This window comes from Staurois parvus, unplaced genomic scaffold (assembly GCF_062004578.1).
Source record: "Staurois parvus isolate SC_StPar_1 unplaced genomic scaffold, SC_StPar_1.0 ptg000398l, whole genome shotgun sequence".
NCBI classification, from domain to species: domain Eukaryota; kingdom Metazoa; phylum Chordata; class Amphibia; order Anura; family Ranidae; genus Staurois; species Staurois parvus.
Window position 1 is genome coordinate 167,357 of NW_028318194.1, and position 20,885 is coordinate 188,241.

At 51.6% G+C, this 20,885-nt stretch overlaps 1 protein-coding gene across 1 annotated transcript in view; it reads right to left on the bottom strand.

Annotated features, from left to right (window-relative positions):
- Nucleotides 1-364: 364 nt before the first annotated feature.
- LOC149455316 (pepsin A-like) overlaps nucleotides 365-20,885 on the bottom strand; it is a 33,626-nt gene continuing 13,105 nt past the window's right edge. The window contains exons 6-9 of the mRNA XM_089686468.1: nucleotides 13,372-13,482; nucleotides 11,659-11,803; nucleotides 7,828-7,926; nucleotides 365-580 (exon numbers count right to left, since the gene is read on the bottom strand). Coding sequence (XP_089542594.1) covers nucleotides 443-580; nucleotides 7,828-7,926; nucleotides 11,659-11,803; nucleotides 13,372-13,482 — 493 coding nt within the window. The 3' untranslated portion in view covers nucleotides 365-442. The remainder of the gene's footprint in view (nucleotides 581-7,827; nucleotides 7,927-11,658; nucleotides 11,804-13,371; nucleotides 13,483-20,885) is intronic.

The following is a 20,885-nucleotide window of genomic DNA, read 5'->3' on the forward strand; positions in this document are numbered from 1 at the left end:
CTGGATAGTCAGTAAGTCGCTGTGACTAGCAGAAGTCTGGAGATATTCATGTTGTCTTTGTGGGTATCCCATGCCCCAGCCTTCTTTCCCAAGTTCCTAATAAATGCCTGAAATGTTTTAAAATGACAAACTCTAATTTCATCCACCCCAAGGAGGTCACCCTGAGAGTTGGAATGCTAGCCTACCGAGCCACTTGGGGGTCCTACACTACCCAGGGTACTACAAATGTACAGAAGGTTCACTGATGGTATGAACTCCAATGCATCCTTGAGTGTTGCTTGATCCCCAGAAGCACATGGCACTCAATACACTCACACTGCTGTCAATAAACGTGGGAGAGATTCAATGAGGGGAAGACAAAGCACAGAGTGAACTGCACCAACTTTATTCAGAAATCATGAACCGTAGTCTCACATATGAACCTTTTCGTGGAGAATACAAGTTATGACTTGATAGTAGGAGCAAATCCGACTCTGTTATTTCCCCGATCAAATGCCACAAAATATTCCCGGATGAAAATGTCACCAAGAATCCAAAGGCCAGAGGTGGACTGGAAGCCACTGCTGCAGGATCCAGAGAACTGCACACAATACAAAGAACGGTGTCAATACAGAACCTCCTACAATTCAGTGTGGAGATCATTGTGACTTTATTCATGAAAAGAACAAATACAATGTTTTATCAGTTAGATCCCAGGTGTGCCTTTGTCTTGGTTAGAATTGCTGCAACCCTGATGCCATGTAGTCATGTGTGATAGAAGGAGGATATGCAAACACAAGGATAGCCTTAGTCCTCCCCTGGAAGACCTTGGTGGAAAAGATTGACTGATGGGAGACTGAATCTGACATTTTATCTTCCATCTTTTGGGCGCCTGAATTTCCCTTTAGACTTCTGCAGACTGACACAGCCAGGAAGGTTCAGATAGATAACATTTGGTGGACTAGAACATTTATTAGAGTTTTGGGGAATTTTTCTTTAACTTCTAACCTGGAAGATTTCTACAGAGACCTCAGACATGATTAATGAAACCTGTGACCCTGATGACCACCATAGGCCAGACAGTGGTTCTTTGTTCCCAGTCTTAGCTGCATCTTTTCTAGAATCTTCTCTGTCCGGGTCACTAGCATCATCTACTGGCCATACAAACCCAATGCATGCATGTATCTGAGTTAGTGGTACAAAAATCTTAATTCAGAAGAAGATGGACAGCAGGAGAGCCATAGAATGGGAAATACAGATTAATAAAGAGGAAAAGGTTACAATCCACTTATAAAATATGGGGTGGGAGAGTTGAGTATCAGAGTACATTTATTCCAAAAGTCTTCTCAGCTAAAGAAATGCTCCTAATCATCCATGGGAAGAAGCTCTGGGTACTGCCATTAAGGACATTGGTCTGGCATACTGTGCTCCCAAATCTGGTTCACATTTCTGGGATGACTTCTCTTTCCTCACCCTGGACCTGCTGGATTGCCCTGTTGGACCCTATACACCTGGGGTAGCCCGGTAGATTCAGGCTGAGGAAAGGAAGTCATGCCCAAATGTGTCCCTGGGACCCTTGACAGAACTGGATGAAGGCAGGGTTGAGATCCTATTCACCAGCATAGCAGACCCTTTAGGCCTGGTAGGACTTTTAAGGGGAACCCTACCCCCCAATGGTGGAATCATGGGGTCCCCCCTAAAATCCTACCAGTCCCTTGATCGGAGCACAGACCTGGCAGGCCAGGAAAGGAGGGGAAAAGCATGCCGTAGGGGACAGGTGCCTCTTCCCCACAACCCTGGGCTGGAATCTCGAAGCCCCCTTTAACAAGATCCCACCCCCCTTGTGAATGAGTATGGGGTACAAAGTCCCACTACCCATCCACCAAAGAAGTGTAAACTCTGAATAAATACACGACAGTCTATGACAAGTCCTTTATTGGAAAAAAAGCCAAAAAAATGTTTCCATCGTTGTAATCCATCGTCAATCATGGCGTCCAGTGTTGTCACAACGACGAACGATTCACCGACATAAAAAAAATCCTGCTGACCCATCCGCACCCCTGAGCACTCACCGCAGATGTAAACAATTGGGCGGAGCTATTGGTGATATCACTGCTTGCCCCACCCAATTGTGCTGTGATTGGCCAAAGCATTGCACCTGACCCTAACCCATCAAACCATTGAAACCACAAAGATACTTCATCCCTCCCTTGTTATCTCTCACCGTGACCAATGACACCAATGACACCAATGACCTCTCCACAGGCGATCCCCTCCATCCATTCATCATGAATGAGGCTGCTAGGTTCATCCACCTTACCAACCCCTCAGCGTCCTCCACCCCTCTCTGCCAATCCCTCCATTGGCCTCCACTCAGTGTCCTCCACCCCTCTCTGCCAATCCCTCTACTGACCTCCACTCAGTGTCCTCCACCCCTCTCTGCCAATCCCTCCATTGGCCTCCACTCAGTTTCCTCCACCCCTCTCTGCTGATCCCTACACTGACCTCCATTCAGTGTCCTCCACCCCTCTCTGACAATCCCTCCACTGGCATCCATTCAGTGTCTTCCACCCCTCTCTGCCAATCCCTACACTGACCTCCATTCAGTGTTCTCCACCCCTCTCTGCCAATCCCTCCACTGGCCTCCATTCAGTGTCTTCCACCTCTCTCTGCCAATCACTCCACTGGCCTCCATTCAGTTTCCTCCACCCCTCTCTGCCAATCCCTCCACTGGTCTCCATTCAGTGTCTTCCACCCCTCTCTGCCAATCCCTACACTGGCCTCCATTCAGTGTCTTCCACCCCTCTCTGCCAATCCCTCCACTGGCTTCCATTCAGTGTCTTCCACCCCTCTCTGCCAATTCCTCCACTGGCCTCCATTCAGTGTCCTCCACTTCTCTCTGCTAATCCCTCCACTCACTGTCCTCCACCCCTCTATGCATATTCCTTCACTGGCCTCCACTCAGTGTCCTCCACCCCTCTCTGTCAATACCTCCAATGGCCTCCATTCAGTGTCCTTCACTCCTCTCTGCTAATCCCTCCACTGGCCTCAACTCAGTGTCCTCCACCCCTCTCTGCATATTCCTCCACTGGCCTCCACTCAGTGTCCTCCACCCCTCTCTGCCAATACCTCCAATGGCCTCCATTCAGTGTCCTCCACTCCTCTCTGCTAATCCCTCCACTGGCCTCCACTCAGTGTCCTCCACCCCTCTCTGCATATTCCTCCACTGGCCTCCACTCAGTGTCCTCCACCCCTCTCTGCCAATACCTCCAATGGCCTCCACTCATTGTCCTCCACCCCTCTCTGCCAATCCCTCCATTGGCTTCCCTTCAGTGTCCTCCACCCCTCTCTATAAATCCCTCCACTGGTCTCCATTCAGTGTCTTCTACCCCCTCTATCAATCCCTTCACTGGCTTCCCTTCAGTGTCCTCCACCCCTCTCTAGAAAATCCTGCCATTGGTCTTCGCTCAGTGTCCTCCATCCCTCTCTGCCAATACCTCCAATGGCCTCCATGGGGGGGGCACAGTCTCTATTGGGGGTGCTGCATTGTGTGAGTGCTGCGTTGATGGAGTGCTAAGAAGCAGTTGAACTAAAGCAGGAGAAGTCAAGCAGCAGGAAGACACAACAACAGCAAGAAACTCTCCTGCATGCTGGACAGACTGCAAGCAAACCCCCCCGGGAAACGTCTCTTACAAGTCTGAGTCCCACTCCGAGTACCTTTTTAATATGTCCCCTCTACTCCTCCTTTTCATATTACTTTCTTGCGTTCCCAAAATCTCATTTCTTTACCCCTCTGCTCCACCCCAAAACTTGTACATCCCCCACACTGCTACCATCTCCCTACTACTGCTCTCATCACCTCCTGCTGACCCAAACACCAGGACTGGAAGGCATGTGCGCTCGTGTACATCCCACTCCCATCTTACTTTCCTCACACTTCTTCTCCTAACCTCTGGGGATATCTCCCCAAACCCTGGTCCTCCAGCACCTCACTCACCCACTAGGCACCCTCCTACTCCAACAAACCGCCGCAACCCCCTCAACCTTATACCTGTCCCCCTCCTCCCCGCATCCACCCCTCCTCTCTCGGTTGCACTCCTGAACGCCCGATCGGTTTGCAAGAAGCTCACCGCCATCCATGACCTCTCTATCCCCCACTCCCTCAACCTCCTAGCAGTCACCGAAACCTGGATCCAAGCCACTGACTCCGCCTCCCCTGCGGCACTCTCCTATGGAGGTCTAGTCTGGTCCCATTCACCCAGACCGAGTGGCTGCAGAGGGGGTGGAGTCGGCGTGCTCTTGTCACCGCTGACCACCTTCCAGGTCCTCCCAAACCTCCCCTCCCTATCCTCCTGCTTCTAGGCCCACTGCATCCGACTCTTCTCCTCCACCCCTCTGAGGATTGAAGTAATCTATCGGCCTCCTGGACCCGTATCCCACTTCCTTGATGACTTTTCCGCCTATTTGCCCTTCTTCCTCTCCTCTGAGCTCCCCACCATCATCCTTCAATATCCCCATCAATATCAACAACCCGGCTACATCCCAACTCCTCCTCCTAACCTCTTCTTCTGCACTCACACAGTGCACACAGTCCTCCACCCACACCAATGGGAACACCCTGGACCTCGTCTTCTCCCATCTCTGCACCCCCCACAACCTCACACACACCCCTTTCCCCCTCTCTGACCACAACCTCATTACGTTCTCCATCTCCCCGTCCTATAACGCCTCCCCCCCAAACGTCCAACCATCACCAGCCATAACCTCCGCAACCTGAACCCGGCCCCCCTCCACTCTGCAGCTGATCGTCTGTACGACAGTATCCTTCCCCTGTCCTGCCCTGACCTGGCCACTACTGTGTACAACGACTCTGTCAGCTGCCTTAGACTCCCTGGCACCCCTAACCACACGTAGCATCAGACCCCGACCACTCCAACCCTGGCAGACTAACCACACTAAACATCAGACCCCGACCGCTCCAACCCTGGCAGACTGACCCCACTAAACATCAGACCCCGACCACTTCAACCCTGGCAGAATGACCACACTAAACATCAGACCCCGACCGCTCCAACCCTGGCAGACTGACCACACTAAACATCAGACCCCGACCACTTCAACCCTGGCAGAACGACCACACTAAACATCTTAAACAACGCAGTCGTGCGCTGGAACGATTATGGCGCAAAACCAGATCGCCTCGAGCGTTCTCCCTCTACAAATCCGCCTTCCTCACCTACTCCTCCTCCCTCCACGCCACCAAACAAGCCTACTTTGTAACCCTCATCAACACCTTCTCCACCTGTTCCCGCCGGCTCTTCTCCACCTTCAACTCTCTACTCTCCCCCCCCCACCCCCACCCAGTACCTCACTCACCGCTCCCCGCCCCCACCCAGTACCTCACTCACCGCCCACGAGATTGCCAATCACTTCCAAAATAAGATCGACGCAATCCGTAAGGACATCGCCAATGCTCAACCTACCTCCCCACCTAGCCTCCCTCCCACTACAACCCCTCCAACTCTCCCCTCCTCTGACCTCGCAACCGCCCTACCCCCACCACACCTAACGTCCCGGACACTATAACCTCCCCAACACTCCGCTCCTTCAGCCTTGCTACCACTGAGGAGGTCACTAAGGTCTTCTCAGAAGCCCATCTCACCACTTGCCCCCTTGACCCTGTCCCCACACAACTCCTCCGGTCACCCTCCTCCTCCATCCTATGCTCCCTCACCCACATCTTCAATCTCTCCCTCTCTACTAGTGCATTCCCCTCCCCCCTAAAGCACGCGCACATCACCCCCATACTCAAAAAACCCTCACTGGATCCCACCGACCTGAACCACCTTAGACCCATCTCCCTGCTGCCATTTACTTCCAAACTCCTTGAGCGCTTAGTCTACAATCGCCTGAGCTCCGACCTCACCGACAACAACCTCCTTGATCCACTACAGTCCGGTTTCTGTCCCCTACACTCCACTGAAATCGCCCTCCTCAAACTCTCCAACGACCTACTAACCGCCAAAGCTAATGGCCACTACTCAGTGCTCCTACTCCTTGACCTCTCTGCGGCCTTCGACACAGTCCACCACCCCCTCCTCCTTACTAAACTACACTCCCTTGGCATCAGAGACTCCGCTCTCTCCTGACTCTCCTCCTATCTATCCCAGCGCTCCTTCAGCGTTACCTATAACGCTGCCACCTCCCCCTTTCTCCCCCTCTCTGTTGGGGTCCCCCAAGGCTCTGTCCTCGGGCCCCTTCTCTTCTCCATCTACACCTCCTCCCTCGGCAAACTGATACACTCCCACGGCTTCAACTATCACCTCTATGCCGATGACACACAAATCTATCTCTCCACCACTCAACTCAACCCTTCAGTCTCCGCCCGAATCACACACCTACTGAATGACATATCAGACTGGATGTCACTCCACTTCCTCAAACTAAACCTTTCCAAAACCGAGCTCCTGATTTTCCCCCCAGCCCGTGCGCTCCCCCCACCCTCTCCATCACGACGAACAACGCCACCATCACTCCCACCCCACAAGCCAAAGTCCTAGGTGTCACTCTGGACTCAAACCTGTCCTTCCAACCCCATGTCCAATCGTTGGCAAACTCATGCAGGCTCCGCCTCTGCAACATCTCCAAAATACGTTTGTTCCTAACCCCAGACACTACTAAACTACTCGTTCACTCCCTCATCATCTCACGTCTGGACTACTGCAATTCCCTCATCACCGGCCTCCCTCATCACAGACTATCCCCGCTTCAGTCTATCCTGAACTCAGCGGCCAGACTCATCCACCTTATCAACCGCTCCACATCTGCCACCCCCTCTGTCATTCCCTCCACTGTCCTCCACCCCCCTCTGTCAATCCCTTCACTGGCCTCCACTCAGTGTCCTCCACCCCCCTCTGTCATTCCCTCTACTGGCCTCCACTCAGTGTCCTCCACCCCCCTCTGTCATTCCCTCCACTGGCCTCCACTCAGTGTCCTCCACCCCCCTCTGTCATTCCCTCCACTGGCTCCCGATTGCCCAACGCATTAAATTCAAACTCCTAACACTGACATACAAAGCCATTCATAACTCCGCCCCAAACTACCTCACCGACCTGATACCCAAATACCACCCAACCCATAATCTTTGCTCCTCACAAGACCTCCTACTTTCTAGCTCCCTGGTCTCCACCTCCCACGCCCGACTGAAGGACTTCTCCAGGACTTCCCCCATCCTCTGGAACTCACTACCCCAATCCATCAGACTGTCACCTTCCCTCCTCACCTTTAGGCGCACCCTGAAAACCCTTCTCTTCAGGGAAGCCTACCCCGCCCTCACCTAACAGCCGATCTCCTCCTCTCCTCCCACCACTCCATCCCCCACAGCCACTTCCTCCTGTACCACTCTCCCCTCCCTCCTAGATTGTAAACTGGAAAGAGCAGGGCCCTTGAATCCCTCGTGTTCTGTTTTGTTACTGTATTGTCTCATGTTCTGTCCCCACTATAATGTACAGCGCTGAGCAAACCTTCTGCCGCCATATAAATCCTGTATAATAATAATAATAATAATAATAATTCAGTGTCCTCCACTCCTCTCAGTCCACAATCAGCACCCCTCACCTCCCCTAAACTCTCCCAGTCCATAATCGGCACCCCCTCTGCTTCAGGTATTACCTTTTCTACCACCTGCCCCACCCTAATAGATTGTAAGATTTTGGGAGCAGGGCCCTCTTAGCCCTCTTGTATTTTAGCAGTACTGTCTCCCTGTATCTTGTAGAGCTCTGCGTAAACTACCTCTATAATAATCCTCATCTGACGGTGACACCATATGGACACGGTGTTGTCACTCACCTGGTTGATGTAGGCTCTGGCAGGCAGAGGGTAGTTCCTCCCATGAATGGATATGATAATGTCTGGAAGATGACTGATGGTGTCACAGTTCACATGATACTGAAGGAAAAGATTCAACATATTAGTGGCAATCCGTGCTGAATCCAGGAAAGTAATAAACATCTTCTCTGCACCATCCATGGTCATCTTCTCTGCCACCATCCATGGTCATCTTCTCTGCCACCATCCATGGTCATCTTCTCTGGTCCTGAGGAACTCCCTCTGTCTATTAATTCCTGTCATTATCCATAAATATCCCACTCTACCCCATTTAATACCCCCTCCCCTACTCTACCTCTATAGTATACCCCCTCCCCTACTCTACCCCCATTTAATACCCCCTCCCCTACTCTACCTCCATAGTATACCCCCTCCCCAACTCTACCCCCATTTAATACCCCCTCCCCCACTCTACCTTCTCTTTACACATCCCCCCACTACCCATGTCCATGATAAGCTCTCCCTGTCCTACCCCTAAATTCTTCCCTGGTCCATGATGAGCACCCCCTCTGCCTCTCCTTAATCCCCAGTCCTTAATCAATACCACCTTTGCCTCCCCTAAACCCCCAGTCCATAATTGGCACTGCCTCTGCCTCCCCTAAACCCCCAGCCCATGATCAGCACCCCTCACCTCCCCTAAACCCCCAGTCCATAATCAGCACCCCTCACTTCCCCTAAACCCCAGCCCATGATCAGCACCCCTCACCTCCCCTAAACCCCCAGTCCATAATTGGCACTGCCTCTGCCTCCCCTAAACCCCCAGCCCATGATCAGCACCCCTCACCTCCCCTAAACCCCAGTCCATGATCAGCACCCCTCACCTCCCCTAAACCCCAGTCCATGATCAGCACCCCTCACCTCCCCTAAACCCCAGCCCATGATCAACACCCCTCACCTCCCCTAAACCCCCAGTCCATAATTGGCACTGCCTTTGCCTCCCCTAAACCCCAGTCCATGATCAGCACCCCTCACCTCCCCTAAACCGCCAGTCCATAATCAGAACACTCTCTGCCTCCCCTAAACCCCCAGTACATAATTGGCACCGCCTCTGCCTTCCCTAAAACCCCAGTCCATGATCAACACCTCACACCTCCCCTAAAACCCCAGTCCATAATCAGCACCCCCTCTCCTCCCATCCATGATAAGCACCCCCTATGCTTCCCCTACACTATATCTCACAATACTTTCTCCCCATGGTCAACGTAGGGTTAGGGTTCAATCAGTTTCCTTTATGTCCACAACCGACCTCCATTTTACACCCTTTATACCCAAGGTAACTATTTCCTGCATGGGACAACACTAATAAAATACACTTAGTGGCCACCCTATCAGGTCCACCTGTCCAATGGCTTGGTAACACAAATGGCTAATCAGCCAATTACATGGCAGCAATCCAATGCATTTAGGCATCTAGATGTGGTGAAGATGACTTGCTGAAGTTCTGAATTGAGCATCAGAATGGGGAAGAAAGGGGATTTAAGTGACTTTGAACGTTGCATGGTTGTTGGTCCAGACGGGCTGGTCTGAGTATTTCTCTGGGCTGATCTCCTGGGATTTTCACACACAACCATCTCTAGAGTTTACAGAGAATGGTCCGAAAAAGAGAAAATATCCAGTGAGCGGCAGTTGTGTGGAGGAAAATTACTTGTTGAGGTCAGAGGTGAGAGGAGAATGGGCAGACTAGTTCCAGATGATAGAAAGGCAACAGTAACTCCAATAACTCCTCCTTACACCCAAGGTATGGAGAATACCATCTCTGAACGTACAACACATCTAACCTTGAAGCAGATGGGCTACAGCAGCAGAAGACCACACCGGGTGCCACTCTTGTCAGCTAAGAACAGCAAACGGAGGCTACAATTCACACAGGATCACCACAATTGGACAATAGAAGATTGGAAAAACGTTGCCTGGTCTGATGAGTCTGGATTTTAGCTGCGACATTCAGATGGTCGGGTCAGAATTTGGTGTAAACAACATGAAAGCATGGATCCATCCTGCCTTGTATCCACAGTTCAGGCTGGTGGTGGTGGTGTCATGGTGTGGTGGATCCATCCTGCCTTGTATCCACAGTTCAGGCTGGTGGTGGTGGTGTCATGGTGTGGTGGATCCATCCTGCCTTGTATCCACAGTTCAGGCTGGTGGTAGTGGTGTCATGGTGTGGTGGATCCATCCTGCCTTGTATCCACAGTTCAGGCTGGTGGTGGTGGTGTCATGGTGTGGTGGATCCATCCTGCCTTGTATCAATGGTTCAGGCTGGTGGTAGTGGTGTCATGGTGTGGTGGATCCATCCTGCCTTGTATCCACAGTTCAGGATGGTGGTGGTGGTGTCATGGTGTGGTGGATCCATCCTGCCTTGTATCAATGGTTCAGGCTGGTGGTGGTGTCATGGTGTGGGGGATCCATCCTGCCTTGTATCCACAGTTCAGGCTGGTGGTGGTGGTGTCATGGTGTGGTGGATCCATCCTGCCTTGTATCCACAGTTCAGGCTGGTGGTGGTGGTGTCATGGTGTCATGGTTTGGGGGAGATTTTCTGGGCACTAGCAAGGTGGACCTAATAAAGTGGCTGGTGAATGTATGTTGGACTGATGGTCCTGAGTGTTCATTCATGTAAGGAGAGATATGAGAAGGACGTTCATTCATGTAAGGAGAGATACGAGAAGAGTGTTCATTCATGTAAGGAGAGATAAGAGAAGGGTGTTCATTCATGTAAGGAGAGATACGAGGACGTTCATTCATGTAAGGAGAGATACGAGATGGGTGTTCATTCATGTAAGGAGAGATATGAGAAGGGTGTTCATTCACGTAAGTGGAGATACGAGAAGGGTGTTCATTCACGTAAGGAGAGATACGAGAAGGGTGTTCATTCACGTAAGGAGAGATACGAGAAGGGTGTTCATTCACGTAAGAAGAGTCACGAGAAGGGTGTTCATTCACGTAAGGAGAGATACGAGAAGGGTGTTCATTCACGTAAGGAGAGATACGAGAAGGGTGTTCATTCACGTAAGGAGAGATACGAGAAGGGTGTTCATTCACGTAAGGAGAGATACGAGAAGGGTGTTCATTCACGTAAAAGAGAGATACGAGAAGGGTGTTCATTCACGTAAGGAGAGATACGAGAAGGGTGTTCATTCACGTAAGGAGAGATACGAGAAGGGTGTTCATTCATGTAAGGAGAGATACGAGAAGGGTGTTCATTCACGTAAGGAGAGATACGAGAAGGGTGTTCATTCACGTAAGGAGAGATACCAGAAGGACATTCATTCATGTAAGGAGAGATACGAGAAGAGTGTTCATTCATGTAAGGAGAGATATGAGAAGGGTGTTCATTCATGTAGGGAGAGATACGAGAAGGGTGTTCATTCATGTAAGGAGAGATACGAGAAGGGTGTTCATTCATGTAAGGAGAGATACGAGAAGGGTGTTCATTCATGTAAGGAGAGATAAGAGAAGGGTGTTCATTCATGTAAGGAGAGATATGAGAAGGGTGTTCATTCATGTAAGGAGAGATACGAGAAGGGTGTTCATTCATGTAAGGAGAGATACGAGAAGGGTGTTCATTCATGTAAGGAGAGATAAGAGAAGGGTGTTCATTCATGTAAGGAGAGATATGAGAAGGGTGTTCATTCATGTAAGGAGAGATACGAGAAGGGTGTTCATTCATGTAAGGAGAGATACGAGAAGGGTGTTCATTCATGTAAGGAGAGATACGAGAAGGGTGTTCATTCATGTAAGGAGAGATATGAGAAGGGTGTTCATTCACGTAAGGAGAGATATATGAAGGTTAGTCACCAGTCCGTATGTGTCCGGAGTTGCTCCAATGGCTCTTTGGATCCCACTGATGGCGTCTGGATGACCAGCGATGACCGATGTCCCCGTATCCACTATAGATTGACATCCCTCTAGACAGGCCACCACCTGACCATTCATGGTAATCCTGAGAGAGAGGATTTATAGGGAGAGAAAACGGCTTATACTAATCTGTCATATCGGATCGGATTGGTTGGTACTGACCTCTGTCTATAGGAGATCGGATCGGATTGGTTGGTACTGACCTCTGTCTATAGGAGATCGGATTGGTGCGTACTGACCTCTGTCTATAGGAGATCGGATCGGATTGGTTCATACTGACCTCTGTCTATAGGAGATCGGATTGGATTGGTTTGTACTGACGTCTGTCTATAGGAGATCGGATTGGATTGGTTGGTACTGACCTCTGTCTATAGGAGATCGGATTGGTTGGTACTGACCTCTGTCTATAGGAGATCGGATTGGTTCGTACTGACCTCTGTCTATAGGAGATCGGATTGGTTCGTACTGACGTCTGTCTATAGGAGATCGGATTGGATTGGTGCGTACTGACCTCTGTCTATAGGAGATCGGATCGGATTGGTTCGTACTGACCTCTGTCTATAGGAGATCGGATTGGTTGGTACTGACCTCTGTCTATAGGAGATCGGATTGGTTCGTACTGACCTCTGTCTGTAGGAGATCGGATTGGTTTGTACTGACCTCTGTCTATAGGAGATCGGATTGGTTCGTACTGACCTCTGTCTATAGGAGATCGGATTGGTTCGTACTGACCTCTGTCTATAGGAGATCGGATCGGATTGGTTCGTACTGACCTCTGTCTACAGGAGATCGGATTGGTTCGTACTGACCTCTGTCTACAGGAGATCGGATTGGTTCGTACTGACCTCTGTCTACAGGAGATCGGATTGGTTGGTACTGACCTCTGTCTATAGGAGATCGGATTGGTTGGTACTGACCTCTGTCTATAGGAGATCGGATTGGTTCGTACTGACCTCTGTCTATAGGAGATCGGATTGGTTCGTACTGACCTCTGTCTATAGGAGATCGGATCGGATTGGTTCGTACTGACCTCTGTCTATAGGAGATCGGATTGGTTCGTACTGACCTCTGTCTACAGGAGATCGGATTGGTTCGTACTGACCTCTGTCTATAGGAGATCAGATTGGTTTGTACTGACCTCTGTCTACAGGAGATCGGATTGGTTTGTACTGACCTCTGTCTATAGGAGATCGGATTGGTTGGTACTGACCTCTGTCTATAGGAGATCGGATTGGTTCGTACTGACCTCTGTCTATAGGAGATCGGATTGGTTCGTACTGACCTCTGTCTATAGGAGATCGGATCGGATTGGTTCGTACTGACCTCTGTCTATAGGAGATCGGATCGGATTGGTTCGTACTGACCTCTGTCTACAGGAGATCGGATTGGTTTGTACTGACCTCTATCTATAGGAGATCGGATCAGATTGGTTCATACTGACCTCTGTCTATAGGAGATCGGATTGGTTCGTACTGACCTCTGTCTATAGGAGATCGGATTGGTTCGTACTGACCTCTGTCTATAGGAGATCGGATTGGTTCGTACTGACCTCTGTCTATAGGAGATCGGATTGGCTCGTATTGACCTGTCTATAGGAGATCGGATTGGCTCGTATTGACCTGTCTATTAGGGAAAGACTTGACTCAAGCTTACCTGTCTATTGTAATCTGCCAGTATTTCTGTTCTGTGACCGGCACCCAATGCAGATTTCCAGTGTACAGAGAATCATCAATTCCGCCAAATACCACAACACTTCCACTTCCACTGAAAAACAAAAAACCCAAAAGTCGTCCATTGCTTCATCATTCACTGGATGGGACTCATGGAATAATATGGGCGGAGCTAATGGAATAATATGGGCCAAGCTAATGGAATAATATGGGCGGAGTTTATGGGATAATTTGAATTGAGCTCATGGAATAATATGGGCGGAGTTTATGGGATAATTTGGATGGAGCTCATGGAATAATATGGGCGGAGTTTATGGGATAATTTGGATGGAGCTCATGAAATAATATGGGTGGAGTTTATGGGATAATTTGAATTGAGCTCATGGAATAATATGGGCGGAGTTTATGGGATAGTTTGGTTGGAGCTCATGAAATAATATGGGTGGAGTTTATGGGATAATTTGAATTGAGCTCATGGAATAATATGGGCGGAGTTTATGGGATAATTTGGCATCAGGGACACTGCTCTCTCCTGACTCTCCTCCTATCTATCCCAACGCTCCTTCATCGTTACCTATAATGCTACCACCTCCCCCTCACTCCCCCTCTCTGTTGGGGTCCCTCAAGGCTCTGTCCTCGGGCCCCTTCTCTTCTCCATCTACACCTCCTCCCTCTGCAAACTGATACACTCTCACGTCTTCAACTATCACCTCTATGCCGACGACACACAAATTTACCTCTCCACCCCCCACCTCACCCCCTCACTCTCCGCCCGTACCACCCATCTACTGAATGACATATCAGACTGGATGTCGCTCCATTTCCTCAAGTTAAACCTTTCCAAAACCGAGCTCCTAGTCTTCCCCCCCAGCCCGCGCTCCCCCCTCCACCCTCTCCATCACGACCAACAACGCCACCATCAGTCCCACCCCACAAGCCAAAGTCCTAGGTGTCACCCTGGACTCAAACCTGTCCTTCCAACCCCATGTCCAATCACTATCAAATTCATGCAGGCTCCACCTCCGCAACATCTTCAAGATACGTTCGTTCCTCACCCCAGACACCACTAAACAACTCGTTCACTCCCTTATTATCTCACGTCTGGACTACTGCAACTCCCTCCTCACCGGCCTACCCAAACAAATGCTATTCCCACTCCAGTCTATCCTGAACTCAGCGGCCAGACTCATCCACCTCACCAACCGCTCCGCTTCTGCCACCCCCTCTGTCAATCCTTTCACTGGCCTCCACTCAGTGTCCTCCACCCCCCTCTGCCAATCCTCCACTGGCCTCCATTCAGTGTCCTCCACCCCCCTCTGTCATTCCCTCCACTGGCCTCCACTCAGTGTCCTCCACCCCTCTCTGCCAATCCCTCCACTGGCCTCCACTCAGTGTCCTCCACCCCCCTCTGCCAATCCCCTCACTGGCCTCCACTCAGTGTCCTCCACCCCCCCTCTGTCATTCCCTCCACTGGCCTCCACTCAGTGTCCTCCACCCCCCTCTGTCATTCCCTCCACTGGCTCCCTATTGCCCAACGCATTAAATTCAAACTACTAACTCTGACATACAAAGCCATTCATAACTCCGCCCCAAACTACCTCACCGACCTGATACCCAAATACCACCCAACCCGTGCCCTTTGCTCCTCACAGGACCTCCTACTCTCCAGCTCCCTAGTCTCCTCCTCCCACACCCGACTGCAGGACTTCTCCAGGACTTCCCTCATCCTCTGGAACTCCCTACCCCAATCCATCAGACTGTCACCTACCCTCCTCACCTTCAGGCGCGCCCTAAAAACCCATCTCTTCAGGGAAGCCTACCCCACCCTCACCTAACAGCCGTTCTCCTCCTCTCCTCCCACCACTGCATCCCCCACAGCCACTTCCTCCTGTACCACTCTCCCCTCCCTCCTAGATTGTAAGCTCCAAGGATCAGGGCCCTCCCCCCCTCGTGTATTGTATTGTTACTGTATTGTCTCATGTTCTGTCCCCACTATAATGTACAGCGCTGAGCAAACCCCTTGGCGCTATATAAATTCTGTATAATAATAATAATCATTTGGATGGAGCTCATGGAATAAAATGGGCGGAGTTTATGGGATAATTTAGATACAGCTCATGGAATAATATGGGCGGAGTTTATGGGATAATTTAGATACAGCTCATGGAATAATATGGGCGGAGCTCATGAGATAATCTGGGTGGAGCTCATGAGATAATACTGATGGTACTGCACACTTTCACATTCTGTTCACTGTACTGGGCATTCTTTATTCCACTCTGACTTTTTTTGAGGGCTCAGTCAAATATGGTAAATTGTGCCCTGTCCCTCCACCCCGGGCACCCCCCCTCCCCCCGGGGTGTTACTGAAAAGACAAAAATGTCCCTGTGTTGATGATCACTGGACACACCACTGCTACAATGCTCCTCTCCCACCACCAGCCCCCAGTACAGAGGCCCCCCTCCTCCCACACACCCCTGTATAGAGCTTTTGGAGAGGTGCAGCATGGTGCGAAGACACAGAGTTTGGTTGCAATAAAACTCAGAACTTGTACTGAAGAGAATGCCAGACTACAAACACCCCAGCGGGAGAATGCCACCTGAGGAAAACACTTGCAATTCAGTTCAAAGGCAGAGATGCAGCAGAGAGGGGTGCACCGACAGAGTCTGTTTCAGAGAGTGATATGTGGCCTGGCCACTTTGGTCCCAGCAGGGGAGGCTTCCTTGAGGACAGTGAATCCTTAACCTGTCCCTACTCGTCAGGAGCTTTTCCTGGCCACTCAAGTCACTTTCTCTGTCATTTGGGATCTCTCGCCCTACTCTCCCTCAAGAGTTGGTTCTGGCCAGCTCAATGGATTGCTGTAGGAAAGGAGAGAAGTAGAAGCGCCTCTAAGTGCAGCAGACCACTTTAATAAATAATAAAAAGTAGGAACACTCACATGGTAGTAGAGTTATAAAAGCATGTAGGGTATTGTGGTGTAGACACACCATGTGGAACGGCTGTCACTGGTGCCCGTATCGTCCGCGTCTCAGTGGTAGGAGGTTCAGGAGGGAGACAGATGTGGAGCCGGGGGCCCCTGCTTGAGAAAGGAGCGCGCTTCCGCCAGTTGAAGCCAGCACATGCTCTGAAACGCGTCACATTGCATCTTGGTCACTGACGACATCACGCCTACACCGACGTTGCAGTTCAGCCGCTGTAAGGGACCGCCCGGCGGTACTACTAGCACTCCACTGAATAGGCGTCCCCAGCGCACGGAGTCTAAGTCCCAGGGTGCTTGTTCACCAGGGCCCCTGATGGTGGGGATGGACTTGGAGCTCCCTGAGACCAGGTCGTGACTACCGGGTGCGTCCGTCAGTGGTAGTAGTATGCGCAAGGGGCTCCCACGGGGAAGAGTCTGATGTGAGGAGGTCAGAAGACCCCACTGCACGGGATGGATGGATGGATGAGCAGGGTCAGACGGGCCGGGTCGGTAACAGAGAGGGCGGCAAGGTACAAGGCAGCGGGCATAGAATGGTCGGGTCACACGCCAGGTCAGCAACAGCAGGTCAAATCCAATAGGGGGCATTCAGGAGAGAGGTCAGGCAAAGCAAGGGTCAGAACAGGCGAAAACAGCAAGGTCAGGTACAATCCGGGTCAATAACTTACAGGGTACAGGTTCACAGGATTCAGAATGCAGGAAAGACCAGAAGGCACTGAATGACAGCTCAGGGTCGTTTAAATATCCCGCCCTGCGCTGCCATTGGTGCCCAGCGGGCGGCCGCGGCTTCTACTGCGCATGCGCGAACTCGAACGCCGCGGCCGGCCCGGAACCAGTGCTCGAGTCCCTGCGCCGGGCGGCATACTGCGCCTGCGCCGGGACCAACGCGGCGGGGATCGAGGGGATCCCTGACATTGCCCCCCCCCTACGGGCAACCTCCGGATGCCCACCCGATCTCTCCACCACGGGTGATCGCGAAAGAACCTCCGGACAAGTCTGGGTGCATGGACATTATGGGCTGGTTCCCAAGAATTGTCCTCAGGACCATAGCCCTTCCATTTGATAAGGAATTGGGTCTGGCCTCCCCTCCTTCGACACTTCAGGATTGTTTCAACCTCAAATTCTTCTTCTCCTTCGACCGTTACCGCTTCCGGGGGTCTAGATTCCCGGTCAGGGAAGGCATCTGGGACCACAGGCTTCAGAAGGGATACATGAAAGACCGGGTGGATCTTGAGCGTGTCAGGGAGGGCGAGTTCATAGGCTACTTCGTTAACCATCCGTTTAATGCAGAAGGGGCCTATGAATTTGGGTCCCAATTTCTTTGACGGGCAAAGCATCTTTAGATTGGACGTCGCCAGCCACACCTTCTCCCCAGGCCGCAATACCAGATCTCCTCTCCGTTTCCTGTTGAATGCTTTCCTGTAGTCTTCCTGAGCCCGACTGATGGCCACTTGAAGCTTCTTATTGTTCGCAGCGAAGAACGTTACCACATCTTGTGTTGCTGGTACTGGGCATTCCGACACCAAATCCGGGAGGAAGACTGGGTGAAAGCCATAGTTGGCGAAGAACGGGGACTGCCCTGTTGCTGAGTGGCAGGCGTTGTTATACGCAAATTCTGCTAAAGGAAGAAGTGGCAGCCAGTCATCTTGAGTAAACGAGGTATAGCATCTTAAATATTGCTCTAAGGTCTGATTGGTCCTTTCGGTTTGACCGTTAGTTTGAGGGTGGAACGCAGAAGAGAGAGATAATTTGATGTCCAGGGCTTTGCACAGTGCTCTCCAGAATCTGGACATGAACTGGACCCCTCGGTCCGAGACAATGTCTTCGGGGACCCCATGCAACCTGACTACCTCACGAATGAAGACTCGCGCGGTCTCGGCCGCCGAGGGGGTCTTCTTCAACGGGATGAAGTGGGCCATCTTGGACAAGCGATCCACGACTACCAGGATTGCCGTGTGGTCTCGGGATGGCAGAAGCTCGACTATAAAGTCCAGTGAGATCTTTTGCCAAGGCCGTTCAGGAATAGGTAAGGGTCGCAGCAGACCCCAAACCTTGTTTCTTGAGGGCTTGTTCTTCTGGCAGGTGACACAGGACCTGACATAGCCCTTACAATCTTTAGCCATGTCTGGCCACCAGAATGAGCGTCGGAGAAGTTCCAGGGTCTTTTCTGGGCCAAAGTGCCCCGCCATTGGGTGGTCGTGGCAATGCCCCAAGACCAGGGTTCGAGCTTCTTCCGGCACCACAATTCGATCTTCCCTCCATAGGAGTCCCCCCTTGTTCTGGAGCGGCCCTCCGCCTGGGGTAGAGAAGTTTGTGGATGCCTCCATTAGCCTGGAACGAAGGTCCGACTGAAGGACCAAGAAGTTACCCGAGGACAGGATGGTGTCAGGTACTGGGGTCTCCTTGGCGTCTTCGTACATCCGTGATAACGCATCCGGCTTAGTGTTCTTTGATCCCGGCCGGTACGTAATATGGAAGTTGAATCTTGAAAAGAATAGTGCCCATCTCGCCTGTCGCGGGCGTAGACGCTTGGCAGTTCTCAGATACTCTAAGTTCTTATGGTCAGTAAATATTAAGATGGGGTGCACCGCACCTTCCAGCAGGTACCTCCATTCCTCTAACGCCGTTTTGATCGCTAGTAGCTCACGGTCACCGATATCATAGTTCCTCTCCGCTGGGGTCAGCTTCCGTGAGAAGAACGCTACCGGGTGGAGGAGTTCCTGGTGCTGCCCGGCAATGACAGTGGTGATGGAGGGGGTTTCCTGGTTCACTACCCCCGATTTTATTCGGGAACCGTCGGCCAAATAAATATTGAACCCCTTCTGTTTCAATTGAAGGGGAATACCCTGCTGGTGAGCAAAATTAATATCCACGAAGCAGCTGCATGCCCCAGAGTCAATTATGGCCGATACTTCCACGGTCCTTTCTGGAAGCTGAAAGGAAAGGGGCACCACTAAGTATTGGGATGGACCAACATTGCCAAGGGATAAGGAAGAAGAGGTGCACTTACTCAGTTTCTGCGGGCAGGAACGCGCCATATGACCAGCTTCTCCACAATAGAGGCACAGGTTCTGGGATCGTCTGCGCAGATGTTCCTCTGGGGATAGTTTAGGCCGTGCCAGGCCGAGCTGCATGGGTTCGGGGTTGTCTCTAGGTGGCCGGTTTTGGATGACTGGCCTAGGTGTTTGACTGGGACCCTGAAATGATCCCCAGGGATTTCTGTGACCCTGGCCGGACCTCTCAAACCTGCGTTCCCGCAGTCTACGGTCAATTTTAATGGTCAGTGCTATTAGGTCCTCTAAAGTCTCAGGTACCTCCACCCGGGCGAGCTCGTCTTTCAGGCCGTCTGATAGGCCAACACGGAACTGATGCAGGAGTGCGAACTCGTTCCAGCGAGTATCCCCCATCCACCGCCTAAATTCAGATGCGTACTCCTCCGCCGCTCGGCGGCCTTGCCGGAGTGTGTACAGAGTAGCTTCAGCAGAAGCTGCCCGCTGCGGGTCATCATAAAGGATGGCCATAGCATCAAAAAAACTGTCAACCGAACCAAGGTGAGGGTCATTTTTTCCCCGTAATCGATGGGCCCAGTCTTGGGGTTCACCCTGCAGGAGGGATATGACGAACCCCACCTTCACGGATTCAGTCACGAAGGTTCGGGGTTGTAGCTCAAAATAGAGGAGGCAGGACTCGCGGAATGATCTGAACCGAGTGCGGTCCCCGTGGAAACGTTCTGGTAAGGGTACTCGGGGGTCGGCCGCCGGGAGTGGTGCGGATGCCCCAGACACCAGCACAGGGACTGCTACAGCTGGAGGTGTGGGGACCGCGGCCTGTGGGGCAGGAACGGATATAGTGCAGGCCTGGAATTGAGTTTCAATCTGCTGACATCTATCCTGCAGGGCCGATACGGCCTGTGTCAAATTGGATAGGTGCCTGCAGATCTCCTCCAGCGGCGAGGGACCTCCTCTAGACTCAGTCATGGCCTTCTGGTACTGTAAGGGACCGCCCGGCGGTACTACTAGCACTCCACTGAATAGGCGTCCCCAGCGCACGGAGTCTAAGTCCCAGGGTGCTTGTTCACCAGGGCCCCTGATGGTGGGGATGGACTTGGAGCTCCCTGAGACCAGGTCGTGACTACCGGGTGCGTCCGTCAGTGGTAGTAGTATGCGCAAGGGGCTCCCACGGGGAAGAGTCTGATGTGAGGAGGTCAGAAGACCCCACTGCACGGGATGGATGGATGGATGAGCAGGGTCAGACGGGCCGGGTCGGTAACAGAGAGGGCGGCAAGGTACAAGGCAGCGGGCATAGAATGGTCGGGTCACACGCCAGGTCAGCAACAGCAGGTCAAATCCAATAGGGGGCATTCAGGAGAGAGGTCAGGCAAAGCAAGGGTCAGAACAGGCGAAAACAGCAAGGTCAGGTTCAATCCGGGTCAATAACTTACAGGGTACAGGTTCACAGGATTCAGAATGCAGGAAAGACCAGAAGGCACTGAATGACAGCTCAGGGTCGTTTAAATATCC